The 16,320-nt window shown below is 42.4% G+C and overlaps 1 protein-coding gene across 6 annotated transcripts in view; it reads left to right on the top strand.

Annotated features, from left to right (window-relative positions):
• The window catches only part of mcm9 (minichromosome maintenance 9 homologous recombination repair factor), a 76,791-nt gene that overhangs the window by 43,578 nt on the left and 16,893 nt on the right, over positions 1-16,320 (top strand). For 4 of the 6 annotated variants that reach the window (XM_036134602.1, XM_036134601.1, XM_036134603.1 and 1 more), the window contains one exon: positions 11,012-11,186. The exons of 1 other annotated variant lie outside the window; for it this stretch is intronic. In XM_036134602.1, the coding sequence (XP_035990495.1) occupies positions 11,012-11,186 (175 nt within the window). Of the gene's footprint in view, positions 1-426; positions 750-11,011; positions 11,187-16,320 lie in introns of those variants that run through there. One more of the 6 variants, XM_036134605.1, reaches the window with a different exon arrangement.

The following is a 16,320-nucleotide window of genomic DNA, read 5'->3' as shown; positions in this document are numbered from 1 at the left end:
AGTCACATAAACAGTTTGATGGGAAGACTTCTTCCTGCCGAGTAGATCACTGGGTGACCACAGTCGTAAAAACAAGAGCTTTGCGTGCCTGGACTTGTGTTCACAAGTCTGTGGGAGGGAAGTCTTTAGCTGCTGCACTTGTTTGTTCAAAAAAGTCATCAGCTCTTTTCTAGCATGCTGAGCCCTCCGCAGTGTTCTGTTGGTTTGGTAGATTCAGGTTTAATTGTTTACTGTAAATAATGCAATTCTGTCCGTGTTTTCTGCATTGTAGAATTTATGGGCCCCGGCAAGTACCTACTTTATCAGTCCCTTATAGAATAGTCATGGGAAAAGGTATACTTAGCTCTGAAACACCAGCTTTACATTCTGATTGTAGGTGCATGAAGTAGACTGCTGATGCTGGTCGCTGCATTTTTTTTTTTTAAGGGGTGAAGGGATTTATGTTCCTGGGCGGGTCTCAATTTACATGGGCGTGCTGCCCAAAGGTCCTAACCCCCCCATCCCGGCCACAGACCAGACGACCCACTGGTCCACCCACCTGGAGAAGGGGCCAACATGAACCGAATGGACCAACCACCCTCCAGAGGTGCCAGCCCCAGTCCTGGCCAATCACCCGGACCCAAACCTTACTGCCAGCCAAGACTCCAGACCAGGTGGCCTGCTCCTCCTCCAGTCCCCAGACTCATGGGCTCTTTCTTTTGGACAGTATTGTCAATTGTAACATAAATAAATGACAGGATACAATGGTTTTATATATTCAAGTACATAGCACTGATGGCAAAAATTAGGTATAATTAGGGCTGGGCAAGTTAACGCGTTAATTCCGCGTTAATTCATTAGACTATTAACGGCGATATTTATTTTATCGCGCATTAACGCATGTTGCTCACATGCTTTCAGTCAGTGTCAGTCAGGCAGCACTCTCCCGCTCCCCCTCCCCTCTCGTACATGGCTCAGCGGCGCCAGCCAATCAGCACGCAGGCTCAGCCTGGCCCGCCCACTCAGCTCTCACACAAACTTGACAAACAAACAGCTGAGAGAGACCGCAGCAGCGAAAAAACATGAACGGGGAAGTAGCACCGTTTGGCTTTATTTTAATACCGTAAATGAAATCAAGCTGTATGTTTTGTAAAAAGCCGGTTCATTTCAGTGGAAACACAGCAAATTTATCTAAGCACGTGAAAAAACATGAAAACGTCGAGGCCCCGAAACGGAGAGAGGAGACGAAACTTCTCTCATTGCCCCGACAGACCCACAGACGTCTCTGACTGAGGCGTTTCAGTCCTCCAGGGAACATCCAGGTAGATCAGTGGATGGATGGATGGATGGATGGATGTTACTGGAGCCCACACATAACATGTAATTAAGACCTTGAAAGAACCCAGTACATATATTAAAAAGTGTTATTTAAGATAAGATAACATTAGCTAATCCTTTTTTTATCCCATGAGGGGGAAATTTATAGGATTAAAGCAACAGGCAGGTGCACACAACACAGACAAAATTACATAAGGATTGAAATATATAAGAGGTGGATTAGCGAAAAAACACTGAACATAACATTATTATTATTATTATTATTATTATTATTATTATTATTATTATTATTATTATTATTATTATTATTATTATTTAATTGTAATAATAAAATAAAAACCACAAAACCCAAAAGGTCAACAGTTTCATGATACATCAAGCTTAGGGACTGGCTAATATACAGCAGGTCAAAAAAGGCCATATTTTGGCTGCAGTGCTTGCTGTTCTCTTATGAAGAAAAGATCAACTAGTGCACTAAATTCAATAGATGGGTTGAAAATATCCAGTATAAATAAGTGCTACAAATGTTACAACACTTTTGTTCATATGGCAGCAGAACATTAAAATAAAAGTGCTCTTTACACTACTTTTGAATTCATTCTTGGAGTTTGTAAATACAATGCGATTAATCGCGATTAATCGCGATTAATCAGGGCGATTAATCGCGATTAAATATTTTAATCGTTGCCCAGCCCTAGGTATAATAAATAATAGTTTGTTCTTAAAACATTTATTTAGGATATACCTGTGTGGTATACAATGAAAAGGAATAATATACTCCCCAGCTTCTTCCTTGAGCAGAGCAATAACACCTCCACGACATCCCATGTTTACTGCTACACCATCTGCTCCAAATGTTACTCGCCAACTGCATGACTGTGTCAGCTCTTGTTGCCCAACTAGCTTATTTGTGGGTTTTCCATTTTGAACCAAGTGCACATAAACCATCTCACACTCCTTGTTTGAAGTGTCTGTATTGCCGTCGATCATGACTGAGATTTAGCGGGCTTGCCTGATTTCTTCAGCCAGAGCGGATTTAATTTCTCCTGCAATGGTTGAAATCTATTTAATTTATTTAATTTCCCTTTGGGAATTATTTCTGAATTTCAATTGAATTCTCTCCCTGCATCTGACATGTTTGTCATAAGATGGAGGGATATCTGCTCCGTTCTTTTTGCAAAGTGATAACAAACTTCTAAATTTGGTGAATGTAGCTCTTCCTTTGCAATGCAATAAGCCACATTAATCTTCATCTGTACTTCTTTAAGTGCAGCCTCGTCTGCTCTGGCTACTCCGGTCTTTAGAGAATGAAGCACGGTACCAGCACACTCCGGTTGTCGTTTTAAGATGAATGCATCCCTGTCCAGAATGTGGCGATGTGACATGTGGTGTTTTTTAGGGTTCCAAGCCTGCGGTGCAGAAAGAACGGGCTATGCAACGCATAGCCGTTTGTCTGCAGTACAGAGAACACTATTTGTGTTTTTAAATGATTTATTATTTGGGTTCCAAGCCCGCAGCGCAGGCAAACGGCTATGCCGTTCGTCTGCACTGTGTGCAGAGAACACTATTGTTTTTCGTGTGTTTTTAAATTATTTATTAGGGTTCCAAGCCCGCAGTGCAGGTGAACGGCTATGCCTTTCGTCTGCTCTGTGAGCAGAGAACACTATTGTTTTTCGTGTGTTTTTCCATTATTTCTTATTATTATTACAGAATTAAAACGCGTTGTGCAGCCCACGTGGATTTTTTAACGAACCTATTGAATAAGTTATCTAAGTACAGAATGTGCACCGCTACTCAAACCCAGAAATTCAGACACCTCAACAACTAGGGGGCACTATAGCAAAGGACAATGCGTTTACGCCTGTAACCACCAAACTACTGGTCCCATTAAAAAACTTGATATCACTTTGTTAATTGGAGGATTCTGCATCAAAAAGGGAATTGGCAATCCTTTCATTTCCCAGCTACTTTTCGTGCAACATGGCTACAAAGGTTAAACCTTTCTTGTTAAACTCCTCCTACATTTTTTGTGCAATCCACGCAAAACTTTAAATATAAGCGTGTCATGGACAAATAAAAAAAGCATATTTTTGAATTTTGACTTTTTTGAAAAGTAACGCTAAAATAAGTGATTGTTAGCTAGCTAGCTCTAAATGTAATTGCTGATTATTGTAAAACCATAACAGATTTTAACATGTCCTTCATAAACCCATACTCAAAATAAGATTTTGCACATGTGACCCACATTTGAGGATCGTTCATCACTAGGGGGCGCTGTGATGTCAAGAAATCTACTACGCAAGAATGGCTGATCGGATTTTTACAAAACCTTCTTCATCCCCTTCCAGTCATAGCCCCGAACTTAAGTATTAAATATGGTAATGATTGAAACAAGTGGGCGGGGCCTATTTCGAAAAGTGTGAAAAAAACCTTGAAAACTTCAAAAAATTACCAAAAATCCATTTTGTGGTGTAACGATCTTGGATTTTCAGGATGTATTCCTTGAATAAGGAGTAACAATTCTCTCACTGCATGTATAGGGCTTGGGATTCGCGTTGCATTGTGGGACGTGAATATTTTCAGAATTTTAGAGCAAACCGTTGATTTTTAACGATTTAATGAATGTTATGATCTGGTCACAGCTCTCACCATCCAGAGCTCTGACCATCCAGAACTGGAAAGTTATTTAGAAGGCAAAGAAGACAAAATGGAGAGATTTTTGTGATTCAATAGGCAGAACAACTCCTATAGCTTAAGTATGGGGAATGATTAAGAAAATGAAGGGAAATAGACCAGAGAGAACATATCCAGTTCTAAAACATAAAGAAGGAACAGCAGTAACAAATGAAGAAAAAGTAGAAGTAATGGCAAGAACATTTGCAAAGATCCATAGTTCAGATATGGATCAGACTTATTCGAAAAGTAATGCTATAATATAATATGGATAGATAGATGGGTAAATAGACTTAGAGAGAATTAGAAAACTTTATTTGTCATTTTGTATGCACAGAGTGCGTACAGAACGAAATTCCGTTGCATACAGCTTGTAAATTGCAGTGAAATAAATTACAGTATAAGGTGTAGCAGTGATTTGAAGTAAACAATTGAAATGTAAACAATTCAGGAGAAGTCACAGTGTACAGGTGTGTATTTTTGAAAAACATTTGTATGTGCAGAATTGATTGTGCAGAGGGCAATTTGTGCAGGAATACAGCTTGTAAATTACAGTCAATTTAAATTACAGTATAAGGTGCAGCAGTGATTTAAAAGTTTGAAGTGTAAATTGAAGTGTAAACAATGCATTAGAAAGTCACAGTGTAGAGGTAAGTATTTTTAAAACCATTTGTATGTACTGAATTGATTGTGCAAAGGGCATTTGTGCGAGAATGCATTTAGAAACTGAGAGTTCGACAGCATTTGTAATGCTAGTTGGAGATGCAATGATGCAAAATGAGGAAATATGCAAATGTTGGGCAGAGTTTATGGGTTATAGTTATAGATAGCAGTGACATGCAGTCAGGGGAGGCAATCATGGAAAGAAAGAAAATATAGAATAATGATAACATAATATATATTGTGATTCACTCAGTCATTTGTAATAATAATTATTTTTTTAATCTAATTTAATCTATTATATATATATATATGTATGTATATATATATGTATATATATAATATATATATATATATATATATATATATATATATATATATATATATATCTATATGTATGTCTATATGTATCTCTATCTATCTGTATCTATGTCTATATCTATATATGTCTCTCTATATCTGTCTATATGTCTCTCTATCTATATATATCTCTCTATATCTATATATATATCTATATGTATATGTATATATGGGGAACAGTTCATGGTGGGGGTTTGCTTAATGGTGGGAAGAGGAGCCCCGATGATCCCTTCTGCTGTCCCCACCACTCTCCTCATTTTCCACCAGTTGGAGGCGCTGCCGCCTCCACACCACACAGAGTAATAGCTGGTCAGAATGCTCTCTATGGTACTTGTCTAGAGGGTTGTGAGGATGGGCGGGGGCAGTTGGGCTCTCCTCATCCTCCACAGGAAGTACAAGCGCTTCTGTGCCCTCCTCACCAGATGTGGTGTTCACAGACCAGGTGAGGTTGTTCGTGATGTGCACCCCGAGGAATTTGGTGCTGCTAACCACCTCCACAGCTGAGCTGTTGATGAGTTTGTGTCATCTGCGAACTTCATGATGTGATTGGGGGTGAACCTGGGGGTACAGTCGTGTGTCATCAGAGTAAACAGCAGGGGGCTGCGGACACAGCCCATAGGGGAGCCCATGCTGAGGGTGATGACAAAAGAGGTGTTCTGTCCGACCCAGACCGACTGAGGTCTGTTGGTGAGGAAGTCTAGCAGCCAGATGCGGAGGGGTGTGCTGAAGCCCAGATGTTCCAGTTTTTCCACCAGGTGCTGTGGGATAATGGTTTTGAACGCTGAACTGAAGTCCAGGAGCATGCTCAAAGGGGCGGGGCGTGGGTGGGCTTGGAACCCGTTAATAACTGCTTGCAGTTCTAGTTTTTTTTTTTTTTTTTTTTTTTACATTATCCCTTTTAAATATTGTTTTCCACAATGTAAGAGTTTTCTGATTAATCTTTTTCAGCTGTTCTAAACAGTACTGGCAGTAGAGCAGTTGCACCTTTTGCCACTCCATGTTGTACTTCAATTCAATTCAATTTTATTTATATAGCGCCAAATCATGAAACATGTCATCTCAAGGCACTTTACAAAGTCAAGTTCAATCATATTATACAGATTGGGTCAGATTATACAGATTGGTCAAAAATGTCCTATATAAGGAAACCAGTTGATTGCATCAAAGTCCCGACAAGCAGCATTCACTCCTGGGGAACCGTAGAGCCACAGGAAGAGTCATCTGCATTGTACATGGCTTTGCTGCAATCCCTCATACTGAGCAAGCATGAAGCGACAGTGGGAAGAAAAACCACCCATTAACGGGAAAAAAAAACCTCCGGCAGAACCGGGCTCAATATGAACGGTCATCTGCCTCGACCGACTGGGGTTACAGAAGACAGAACAGAGACACAACAAGAGAAACAAAAAAGCACAGAAGCACACATTGATCTAGTAATCTGTTCTACATTAGATGGTAGTAGCGGGTGAGCCGTCTTCTCTGGATGATGTCACAGTTAACAGAACGCCAGACCAGGTGTACCTACTATGAAGAGAAAAGAGAGAGAACAGAAAGTTAAAGCAGAAATGACAACACATAATGCATAATTGAAGAACAGTAGAACTCAATATAGTAACCTAAGCCTATAGCAGTAAAACTATAAAGGTAGCTGAGAGTAACATGAGTCACTAGTTATAATTTTTGTCAAAAAGAAAAGTTTTAAGCCTAGTCTTAAAAGTAGACAGGGTGTCTGCCTCACAGACCAAAACTGGGAGTTGGTTCCACAGGAGAGGAGCCTGATAGCTAAAGGATCTGCCTCCCATTCTAGACCTTTCCCTTCTTCTGAGAAGAAGCCTGCTAACATTGAAGCCAGTAAGAGAAGCAGACCAGAAATGGAACAAAATACAATATCATATCCCTATCCTGTGGAAGTAAAAATTCACAACAGCAACACACCGTTTAAAAACGGTATGTTAGATTGTTGTGATTGGCAACCTGTTGTAATAATTTGAGCCGTAAGGTGTCATTATTATTTATAGCTCCTTTTAATGTGATTTGTTTTTAACTTTAATAAGCATAGAAATAGCATATACTTTCCATTCATTTTCCGACACGCTTATCCCTGCTGGGGTCGTGAGGGGAGCTTGTGCCCATCTCCAGCTGTCAATGGGCGAGAGGCGGGGTTCAACCAGGACAGGTTGCCAGTGCATTGCAGGGCACAGCTGTTACGGCCCCAAGGTCTAGGGGTGCAGGGGCAGTAACATAAAAATGTGTCCAGAGAAAAGAGTAGAATGAAAAGGTGATTTATTACAAAAAAGATAGGTTTACAAACACAAAACAATATAACCCAATTTAAAACAAAAGAGAGGTCTGACAATCTTAAAGTCTAACTCTTGTACTGAAGAAAATATCCTGAAAACCGTTGAATAACTTCCAGAACAAGGTAAACTTTGAATATTCATGTATCAAAAGTGTTCTAATCAAGTTTAAATATGAAACATCGCTAATTTTTTACACCGATTATGGTATTTTGCGTTTGAGTGCTGCCTCCGTTTACGATCGGCCATTTCTGACAGTGTGACGTCAGTTCAAGAACACATAGAACGCGCGAATCGAAATCACATAGAAACACACATTGTTTACTTTGTACAACCGGTATGGGGAACCAGGATATATATGCATGTTTTCCGGGATCTTCTTTCACACACCAAATCTGCGGATCCACGTGTACGTTGAGCAAGCGCTTAAAAAAATATCGGCGACCTAATTACAAGATAAAATGCCTTCTAGGTGTGTAGTTGGTGGCTGTAGTGTCGCTTATAGGCCTAGTGCAGACCTGATCTGATTTGATTTTTGTTTATCAAGAGTGCTCCGCTAACTCGGCGGAGCTTGAATGTGCAATGTCAAACCAACTTCACCGCGGTCTAGTGCAGGCCAGAAAGTATCGCTACATACTTGGCCGGTGGATCAAAAGGTCCGAAAGAAATGGGATAAATTCGTAAAAGAAACGCGAAAGGACTGGATTGCCGGCAGTGACAAAAGTATTTTATGCAATTCACACTTCACGAGCGAGGAAAGTCGTAGTGTTAGCAGACAGTGTTATTGCCGGATGCACAGTACTCGTTCTGTGTGTGACGTCACATACCGGGTCGGCCGATTGAGGAATGTTCGGGCTCATTCGCCTATACAGCAAGTTTTATCGAAATTACTTCCAAACGGCGCACATAACAGCTTCAGTAGGGAGGCCCAGAAGTCCCTCTCCCTGGCCACTTGGGCCAGCTCCTCAGGAGGAATCCCAAGGCGTTCCCAGGCCAGCCGGTCGACATAGTCCCTCCAGCGTGTCCTGGGTCTTCCCCTGGGCCTCCTCCCAGTGGGACGTGCCCAGAACACCTCACCAGGGAGGCGTCCAGGAGGCATCCTGACCAGATGCCCGAGCCACCTCAACTGGCTCCTCTCGACGTGGAGGAGCAGCGGCTCTACTCTGAGTCCTCCCCGGATGACTGACCTCCTCACCCTATCTCTAAGGGAGAGCCCAGACACACCACGGAGAAAACTCATTTCAGCCGCTTGTATCCGGGATCTCGTTCTTTCGGTCACGACCCAAAGCTCGTGACCATAGATGAGGGTAGGAACGTAGATCGAATCGCTCCAGCGAGAGCTGTAGATCACGTCCTGATGAAGCCAATAGGACCACATCATCCACGAATAGCAGAGACGCAATCCTAAGGCCACCAAAACGGATCCCCTCAACACCTTGGCTGCGCCTAGAAATTCTGTCCATAAAAGTTATGAAAAGAATCGGTGACAAAGGGCAACCTTGGCGGAGTCCAACTCTCACCGGAAACGAGTCCGACTTACAGCCGGCAATGCGGACCAGACTCTGACACCGGTCATACAGAGACCTGACAGCCCTAATTAAAGGGTGCGGTACTCCATACTCCCGGAGTACCCCCCACAGGATCCCTCGGGGGACACGGTCGAATGCCTTCTCCAGATCCACAAAGCACATGTAGACTTGTTGGGCAAACTCCCATGCCCCCTCCAGAATCCTGCTGAGGGTATAGAGCTGGTCCAGTGTTCCACGGCCAGGACGAAAACCACACTGCTCTTCCTGAATCCGAGATTCGACTATCCGACGGACCCTCCTTTCCAGAACCCCTGAATAGACCTTACCAGGGAGGCTTAAGAGTTTGATTCCTCTGTAGTTGGAACACACCCTCCGGTCCCCCTTTTTAAATAGGGGAACCACCACCCCAGTCTGCCAATCCAGGGGAACTGCCCCCGATGTCCACGCAATGCTGCAGAGCCACGTTAACCAACACAGCCCCACAACATCCAGAGCCTTAAGGTACTCAGGGCGAATCTCATCCACCCCTGGGGCCTTGCCACCGAGGAGCTTTTTAACAACTTCGGCAACCTCAGCACCAGAGATGGGAGAACCCGACCCAGAGTCATCAGGCTCTGCTTCCGCAATGGAAGACGTGTTGGTGGGATTAAGGAGGTCTTCGAAGTATTCCGCCCACCGAAACACGACGTCCCGAGTCGAGGTCAGCAGCACACCACCCCCACTGTAAACAGTGTTGGTACTGCACTGCTTCCCCCTCCTGAGACGCCGGATAGTGGACCAGAATCGCTTCGAAGACGTACGGAAGTCTTTCTCCATGGCCTCTCCGAACTCTTCCCACGCCCGAGTTTTCGCCTCGGCGACCAGCCGAGCCGCCTGCCGCTTCGACTGCCGGTACACATCAGCTGCTATTTGAATGCATTTGTGTTAAAATACATTATACGTGCGACTTAGACTTTAAGAATGCTAAGAGTAAATTAAATTACTAAATGTTTAAACAGGTCAGTTTAACTCAAACCAACCCAAAAGAGAAAAGAAACACACACATGCAAAGGGAACACCAAATTTCCCAAACACAAGCTTCTAGCTTGTACTAAGTCAATCTAAACACGGTTTCAAAGTACTTAACCAAACTAGCAAGCACAACTAATTAAAATGGCCCAATGCAATTGAAAACACCAAAGGTCGGGGAACAGCTTAACAAAACTGCTTCCTACTAGCTGTCCCTCCTGAAGGAATGACTTTAAGAGTGAATGACTGTAACTCCCTCCGCCCACTTCCTGCGAGTTTCACAGCACATTTTTCTCAGGTTGTGAGTCTTTGACCCCCGTGCGGCCTGCATGGCTGGCTGGTCCCACAGTGCGGACCCTCTCCTTGAGTCCACCAGCAAGAAGTAAAAGATAGTGAGGTGAAGTCTGGCCTCATAGCAGGGCACCCTGCTGTGAGAGGCTGTCTCTGTGTGGATGTTTGAAATTCCTTTGCTTACAACCCATTTTGATTTTTCCCTTATGTTACATGTTGTTTCCCAATTCAATCTGATTTTTTCTCATGGCTCGATGGCACAAAAGTTTTTTTCATTATCATTTCTAGCAGATTACTTTAAAGTGTAAATGTCTCAAACAGGGTGTGGGGTAGGGGGGCCAGGGGCTAAAGCCACCCACAAGATGCGTTTGCCTCTTCCAGACATTTCTAGGCTGGTTCAAACACAAAGTTAAACTGAGTAGGGAAGAGCCAAGCTGGGCCAGCCAAACAGAGTAGTCGGTGGAGCTGTGGCTATAGAGAGGAACAGGGGAATGTAGTCCTAAGGTGGGATGGAGTACCTCATCACAGATATTGTAACTCTTAACAAATGTTCACTTTTTGCAATTAATATTTTGAGCTGTAAAAAAAGAATTAGATATTGCTCTTTTTGGAAAAGCCTGATAATCAATTTCTCACTCTGAGTTGATAACAAATTGGATATTTATTTTCGTTTTCTAATTTGACATAATTGAGTGTTCATAGTGCATTTGAATTTATGGAAATTAAAATTTATGTGACGATTTCAAGCTTTTCAAAACATACTTAGGAACACAGATTTCTAAAGTTAAGAGCTTGATTTTGCTCTGATAGGACATATTCCATCTTTCCTATGTATAATTTTCATGATGTTTTTCTATATTTCCTCCGTATCTTAAGGCCTGACAGTTGCTGCAGTAAAGGATGGAGGCGATTGGCACCTGGAAGCTGGAGCCCTGGTCCTGTCCGATGGTGGTTTGTGCTGCATTGATGAATTCAGCAGCATCAAGGAACATGATCGCATCAGCATTCATGAAGCTATGGAGCAACAGTCAATCAGCGTAGCCAAAGCTGGGTAGAGCAACCTTACATACAGTTTTTTTCCACATAAATGCAGGCCATTTAGTTTGTACCCTTCCACAATAGACCGAAAATCACAGTTCTCTATGAAAGAACATAAAATGGACCAAGATATAAATGGCATCCATTTTTCATTCCAGAACACATCAAAGTTTGGTCCTCAATTCAGGTGATTTATTTAGTGAAAGTGTTTGTGTAGTTGTACTAGCAGCTGTGTAACAACATATTTTTCGTACTTTACCACAAAACTGAGCACTTTGATGTAAACTGAGACAGCCCTAGCTAGAGCTTAGGTTATGTAAGGCTTAGGTATGTACTGGTAATGGTTAGGTAACACAAGAGAGAAAACATGATAAATGAATTTGAGGTGTTGAATCATGTCAGTTAAAAAATATAGTAGAGGCAAAAACATCTTATTTCCATTTAACACGTAACTGACGGGGAATGATATATCAAAGCAAATCATTTATGTGTAATTTTAGCTGTAGAACTACCTTTGTTGTGTTCACTAATTTATCATAGAGCCTGGAAAGTCACAGGTTCTGTCTGATTTACACCCAAAATACTTATTTTCAATCAGGTGATTAACTCTGCAGTCTGCTAACCTTGTACAGCTAATGTTGCATGGTACACTTATTTCCCTTATTCACTCGAAACAGTTCCCTCATATTATATGTGCACAAGTCTCTGAGCATTGACCCTGAACTCAAACAAAGTCAGTGCCTCCAAGCTGATCAAAACTGCATCAAAATTAATTTTAATCCAGTTGCGTACATTTTTTGATTTATTTTAATGATTGCAATTGGATAACATGGAGATATTTTTTGTAAAATGTGTGTTTTTTTAATCTGGGATATGTTTACTCATTTTCTTTATTTACTGTCAGGTTTATTTGTTTTATTGAACTTTTTCAGAAAAAAAATCAACATACAGCACAGTATTTCGTTTAAACACATTTAATAAACTTTGCTGCACGTCAGTCACCCCCACAACCTCCTCCCCTACCCACAGGCCAAATAAGCACACACAAGCATGCATACACACACAAACAGTTACAAACCATTGTAGCTAATACTCAAAATTGAAAAGGGAAAAAGAAAAAAGGTTGGTATTGTCTAATCGTCCTTCAAGTCATACTGAATGTTCAACGAATCAATTTGCTGCAAGAAGGGATCCCAGGTGTCATGAAATAACTTGAAGCACAAAATGAGAAGCGTAATTTTTCCAATTCGAGATTATGTAGTACCTCTCCAATCCAATGGACATGTGAGGGGGGATCGGGACACTTCCAGTTAAGCAGAATCAGCCTGTGCACAAGCAAAGTGGTAAATGCCAATGCTTGTTTAAATGCTTTTGGCTGACCTAGAATAGGGGGGGGACACACACCAAAAATCGCAGACAAATAATTTGAGACGATGGAACAGTGATAAGCTTTTCTCAACACATCAAAAATGAAAGTCCAACAAGGGCCCAGTTTGGGGAATGACCAGAACATATGTGCATGATTTGCCAGTGATAGGTTACTGTTACAGGTGTCACTAACCGAGTGGAAAACTCTAGCCGGTCAAGCATTAGTATAGTGAGCCCTAAAAAATACCTTGTACCTATACAAATCTGAGATACATCCTTTAGCTTACAGAGTCTGTGGAAACTGCCACATAGCAGAGGGTCCATAGAATAAGGGAGACGCTGGCCTCCGACAGAGTGTCCGGTAGGTGGCCAAGAATAAATGCCTCATTGTACATATCTTATAACCTGGGACTGAGTAAAGTGGAAAAAGTTTTATGATATTCTGCAGTGAAGCCCTCACGTCCAGGGGATTTTCTGCTCTGTAGTACACCAATAGCCTCCTGAACCTCATCTTTGGTAATGGGAGCTCCCAAAATTTTTGCTTCTTCATCCTTAATACGTGGAAATTTGATGTTATCTAGTATCGCGTCAGGAGGGTGAGGTCAGCCTGATGTGTGTACTGTAGGCTGTGTAAAACTGCAAGTGTGCAATTTATCCCCATTGGATCAGTTAGGCTATCCACTAAAACAGAATTTATTGTTGGAATGAGTCTAGAAGAAGCCTCAGCCCTAGCCTGATGTGAAAGCAGCTTTCCAGATTTGTCACCAGACTCATAAAAGCGTTGTCTAGATTTAAGTAATGTGGTTCTGATCTTTGGAGTGGAAGCAAGATAAACATGAATTAATAAATATTAATATCAATGTATGAAACCCTTGTGGAGATAACATTTGTTATAACCATAAAAAAACACTCCAATCACATCGGCAATGACTTAGTTTCAGAATGATAGCATTAGCTACATCCGTTAGCTATTTGTATTTAAAAACACAATGAAACCGCATCACACCAGCTTTTTAGACAAACCCTTCAACTCTCCCTGCCTCAATCCTGCCAGACCTGTCGGTGCCTCATGTGAGATCGGTCCACTTTGGCCATCCAAGGAAGAGAGCAGGGGAAAGCAGAGGATACGTTGGTTCTTAGCCCGCTAGCCCGCTGCCAAAAGGGGTAGCAGCAGCAGACATGTGACCATGAGCTAGCCAAAATGTGGTCGGAGGGGAGGCCTAACCCAACGTCCTTTTAGTAGTCTGAGCTAGGGCTGGACGATAATTCAATAACAATATATATCGATCGATAGACGTGTGGCGCAATAGGAAAAAATAGGGTCGATAAAACTTCAATAGAGTTTTCCTGCCTTCCTTTCACCCTATCATATTAGTTGATGCTACAGTCACTACTTCCTCTCGACCAATCGTAATCGCGGACTCAGGCACGCTGTCACAAAGCGCCTCCCTCTCAAACCACAACACAGAGCACGTGAATATGTCGGAGCAAAGAGCGGCGGAGGAAACAGTCCCAAAACAGGGTTTTACTAGTTCGCCAGTCTGACAGAAATAAACCACAGTGATTTCTGGTGAGTCTGGTAACGCAACCAACTTGTTTCATCACGTAAGCCGCTCACTCCTGCAGCAGCGCGAGCTGTGTCAGCCTCGCGCAGCAGCAACGCCGTAGGAATCTTCTGGAACTTCTTCCAAAACAAATCAGGTATAGCAGCTAAACCGGGCTCCCTTCTTTGTGATAGAAAAAGTCTTCCTATGAAGACGCGCAGCAGCAGCAGCAGCGCGGGGCTGACTCAGCTCGTGCTGTCCTTACACGCCACAACCTCTTACCTCAGCCCTGCGTCAGCCTCTCAATTATGAAACCTGAGGAGTAACTAGTGTACTATTCCCACCTAAATATGCTATTTTATTTGTTTATTTGGTATATTTATTTTGGTCATTTTACTGGTCACTTTAGTTTATTCTTTGTCAGTATTTAAAGGCATACTATGCAACATTTTTCAGTTAATTAATGTGTTCCATACCATTTTGGATGATTAAATGAGTCATTTCAGGTCGAACAAAGGTTTTCTCGGCCGCCCTGGGGGTGTGTGGGGGAAATACCGCACTTGCAAGAGCAAGAGCTCACGGCCCGCACCCACAGAAGTCTTGCTTTACGGGGAGAACTCCATGTGTTTTTGCCCTGCCATTCACTATATGCACGCGCGAAAGCAACAACATAAACATGCAAGCATATCGAGTTTTATTTTTATTATTATTATTATTTATTTTTTTTTTTATTTATTTTTTTTTTATGTTGGCGAGACGCTACCGCGGCAGCCGCGGCGAGGCGGCCGCGGCGGCCGCGGCTTGGCGAGGCGGTGGCGGTAGCGTCTCGCCAACAGAAAAAAAAAAAAAAAAAAAATAATAATAATAATAATAAAACGGACGAGGCGGCTGCGGCAGGGGCCGCGGCTTGGCAAGGCGGCGGCGGCAGCGGCCGCCGCCTCGCCAAGATAGCGCTGCGGGAAGCTTGATGTTCATACCTTCACTGTGTTAGTCATTGTTTGTACTGCCGTTTTTTCCACTTTTCGTTGCGTTTGCCTGTCTGCTAAGCTCAAAACAACCGCGCCTGGCTTGTCGGAGAAACCAGAACAGCTGAGCATCTTTACGACAGTGCACTTTTACTTTCGCCCTCTGGGGGGAGCCTCGCTGGAAAATCAACCCCGGTTGCATAGTATACCTTTAATAACATAACTCAGGTCTCTTAAGTAATTTTCTTTAAAAAAATTCTGTTATGGTTAAAAAGTTGGTTAAATAAAGATTTAATTGGAATTCTGTGTTTGTGTTCTTTATTAAAATTAAATCATTTAGCAATATCATAAAATGTCCAGGCAGAGCTGCACATAAAATATGGTTTTAAATATTTTCAATAATTATCGATATCGATCAATATGCATTTTTTTTATCGATAAGCTTTTTTTCTATATTGTCCAGCCCTAGTCTGAGCTCTCAGCTTGTTTGGTGAAGGGAAGGTGACCGATCCGCATCGTCTCGAGTCCTCTTTCCTGCAACAGCTGATAAACAAAGCTGTTTCGGCATTCTTTACTTCAGCGATTGGTTGCGCAAAAGTTAGATTGCAACTTAGCTTCTGATTCTGGTCGGTGAATCTCCGAACTCAGTCGGGTCCTCTGCTCCACAGAGGACGATAATTCCTCCCCATTTTGTCACTCCATTGAACCAGGGGGAGATGAGTTTCATAGGAGGCCTGTTCTGTGCAGCTTGTGGGCATTCAAGCCTCGTGAGACCTGCATGGTGGCTGGTCTGGTCCTAGCCAAGCTCTCCCTCCTCCTTTGTCTCACGCAGGAAGATGTGAAAACACTGAATTCCATGTGGCTCACAGGGCCTAGTCCGTGGGAGCAAGCTTTTGCAGTGATTGCACCCTGCTGAGAGGGTTGTCTCTCTGGAAGTGTGAAATTCTTTTGTCAAACCCCCTTTTGAGTTGTCCTCCGGTTACATGTTTAGAATTCAATCTGACTTAATTTTTCTCATCTTGGCTTTAATATCATGGCACAACATGTTACTATTGAACATAGTATGGAAACCTCCCCAACCCAATCCTTATTAAGCCTTGCATCTACCCTGTTAAGCATGTTAGTTTCTTGAATAAAATATGTCACCTTTTAAGCTGATTCAAGTGAGCCATCACTCGTCCCAATTTTGTAGCGTTCCCCATCCTCCCACATTCAAAGATACTAACCTGAGTATATTACGTGTGGAAGTCATACCTCAGTGTTGATGTTT

The sequence above is a fragment of the Fundulus heteroclitus genome, unplaced genomic scaffold (assembly GCF_011125445.2).
Source record: "Fundulus heteroclitus isolate FHET01 unplaced genomic scaffold, MU-UCD_Fhet_4.1 scaffold_86, whole genome shotgun sequence".
NCBI lineage: Eukaryota > Metazoa > Chordata > Actinopteri > Cyprinodontiformes > Fundulidae > Fundulus > Fundulus heteroclitus.
The sequence above is the reverse complement of the archived record's forward strand: the minus strand, read 5'-3'. Positions and strand labels throughout refer to the sequence as shown.